Source organism: Beauveria bassiana (genome assembly GCF_000280675.1).
Source record: "Beauveria bassiana ARSEF 2860 unplaced genomic scaffold BBA_S00133, whole genome shotgun sequence".
Classification (NCBI taxonomy): domain Eukaryota; kingdom Fungi; phylum Ascomycota; class Sordariomycetes; order Hypocreales; family Cordycipitaceae; genus Beauveria; species Beauveria bassiana.
Genome location: NW_007930968.1, coordinates 3,699 through 6,433, shown reverse-complemented (window position 1 = coordinate 6,433; position 2,735 = coordinate 3,699). Strand labels below are relative to the sequence as shown.

Genomic DNA, 2,735 nt, shown 5'->3' with positions numbered 1-2,735 from the left:
AAGGATTCTCAAAGCAAAGGGCAAGAGCGCTCCTACCTATGACCTTCATAGGTCTATCTAGCCTAGCTAGCGTAGCATTAAGCTCTATGTACTTCACTTTCCAGAATGTGGATTCTCCGAAGTTACATTCGCTTCGTTTCTTGATAGCTTTAGGCACCAGGCAAATGAACTGCCAGAGTTCCGCAGAGCCTTGGCAGCGAACCACGGTATTTTACACTATTTACTTCACTACGCGGCATAATCAGCTTCAGCCCGGATTTCCGAGGCCTTGTTGGCTTCGGCTATTGTCTGTTATTAATTGTCAATATAGCAGTCCCAGCAACCTCTGCATTCCTCAACTATACGACGTAGCGATGTCTACCGTAACCCCCTACGCAAGCTCGGCTATCCTGGCCTTCGCTTATAGAAGTCGCCTAGGTTCCCAGTTCTTCTACGAATATTCCCGCCAGGTCTTTCGATTTAATTCAGCGTAAGGTGCTCTAGTAAGGTCTAGCTCCTGCAGTGGATTTTCCTAACGGTCTTAGTCCCGACTTAATACATTATATAGACTAGTCGCCGTCAATGCTAACGTCTTATTAAGGTGTGTAGCTTATATAAGTCGGCGGTATAACTAGAGGGACTTAAGACGTAGGGGGGTTAGGTTATAAAAAAACTAAAAAGCTTTGCTTTAAATGAAACTAGACCTTACTTGAATACCTGACTATAAGGAGTTGGATGGCGTAATACTTCTACTATATTCTGCCCTACTAAGTATTGACCCTAACGCTTAGTATACTTAGCCCTAAGGAGATTAGGATAGAGGCAATCATTAAGGTTTCCCACAATTATTATTTACCAGTCGGACCGTTAGCGTGTGGCCCCTGCGATAAATAAGTGTCGTTATAAAGGGAATACGTATAGCCTGGCAGAATCAACTTAGTGCTCTTGCAAGCTTATGCATCTAGTTCCTACGTAGTGGGCATGACGTGATTCATGTATTACATGCAATCAAAAGACCTCGAAAATGACACGATGTTGAATAGTCAGTAAACTCGAATGATTCCTTATTAAGGGTCTCTTAATATGCTGCTAGGGTAACTACCCACGTTTCAGAGCGATGTCGGATAGGGATGTGCAGGCGCGTCATATTATGCATTAGGCTGGCTTTTCCAGGGCAATTCTAGATGTTCTCGCGACTCATGGCTATCTAGAGTGCATGGATGGAGGGAAGGATAGCCCATGTCTTTGTAGACAAAAATTGGAGATTTAAAGGATGGCATATATCAGTTTAGGGCTCGGCCGTGTATAAATAACTAGCAGATGCAAGGCCTCTCTATTCAAGTCGTCCAACTCATTCACTTCTCACTAAGATAACTGTCCTTTGCCCATATACCTTACTCTCTTTTGAAAAATACACACACGTTATCTTCACTATGAGAGCGGCTACTATTGTACTCGCCTCCCTTATGGGACATGCCCTTGCAGCACCGGCTAGCGCTTGCTTCGAGCAAAAGGGGGCTAAGAGCAACACGCCGGCGCCAGGCAGCCGCGGCGACATCTGCATCCAGGCGTCTGGTAAGGTGTTTGATGCGTGCCTTAAAACACGCCAGCGCGACGAGCCGGGCGACAGCCTCCGCGAACGGTGCAACAAGGAGCGCGATGACGCCAAAAAGGGCTGCCTTAACGTCCAGGTGCAGCAGCCCAAAACGTCCACAACCCAGAACACTACTGCCACTGAAACAGGCAAGCCGGAGACCCTTGGGGATGCAAACGGGAACGAAACTGCTACTCCCACGAGTTCTCCAGAGGATAAATTATGTATAAATGAATGCTGCGACGGTGATGACAAATACGCCAATATCCTTGACTGCCTCGCCCAAAACCTGAACTCGACCGCAACTGAATTGGACCAGCCAACGCAGCCGCAGGAGCCGGAGAGACACAAAATCGTCATACAGTTATCTAACTCGGACAATTACGAAGCGAACAAGAACGAATTACCGCCGAGCTACGACAAAGTTGCTTCGTAAGTCAAGTCCTAAAACTGCTTCTTTGATCTGGCATTATACTTACTTCGCTGCTCAGTATTGTGCACGGGGATAAAAGCCTACTATTTTGTGGAGATAAATTTTCGGAAACCGTCTTCTGTGAACCACATGTCCCTGTCACTCAAGGTACGGTCGACAAGTTAAAAGCACTGAAGGATGGTGTGACAGTACTGTCCACCAAGAAGAGTCTTGCTTTACTTTACAAGGAGCGGCAAGACCAGCTGGACCAGCAGCGGGAACAGCAGCGGGAACAGCAACAGAGCGAAAATGAAGGCCAACTCAACTTGGATCCAGTTGTCAGAGCACCAGCACGACTTATCTAAGACACTCCCGTGAGCACAGACCATTAGCGCACCAGAAAGCTGTAGTCTAGATAGCTTCTTGTTCCCTCAAGGCACAACTACGTTATTACTAGCACCTTAAATTCGCCTCATGATAGCTCTCGAGCCTAAGACTTTGATTGACCCTGCAACAGTAGTACCTAAACACTATTACGAATATCTGGAAGTATTCGATCAAGTAGAGGCATATAAACTTCCTCCCCACCGACAAGGTGTCTCCAAGCTGCGATAGTGAACATAAATGGCGTATAAATCATGCGTCTTTTTTCGTAGTGTACTGCTTCCGAAACTACACTGAAAGAATTGTGTCGCCACGTGGCGCACTTACAGTGTCTCGCCGATCGGGTTAACCTATACCGAGCAAGCG

General features: G+C 46.7%; 2 protein-coding genes across 2 annotated transcripts; both read left to right on the top strand.

Moving 5' to 3' along the window:
• Window positions 1–353: 353 nt before the first annotated feature.
• On the top strand, window positions 354–700 carry BBA_10329 (uncharacterized protein; the record flags this gene model as incomplete). Its single annotated transcript, XM_008605426.1, has 3 exons — window positions 354–469; window positions 548–580; window positions 682–700. 3 exons carry the CDS (start codon window positions 354–356, stop codon window positions 698–700), a joined length of 168 nt encoding a protein of 55 aa, XP_008603648.1.
• Window positions 701–1,412: 712 nt separating this feature from the next.
• BBA_10328 (uncharacterized protein) lies at window positions 1,413–2,350 on the top strand (the record flags this gene model as incomplete). Its single annotated transcript, XM_008605425.1, has 2 exons — window positions 1,413–2,005; window positions 2,065–2,350. The coding sequence occupies 2 exons, from the start codon at window positions 1,413–1,415 to the stop codon at window positions 2,348–2,350; spliced, it is 879 nt and encodes a 292-aa protein (XP_008603647.1).
• Between the last annotated feature and the right edge of the window lie 385 nt (window positions 2,351–2,735).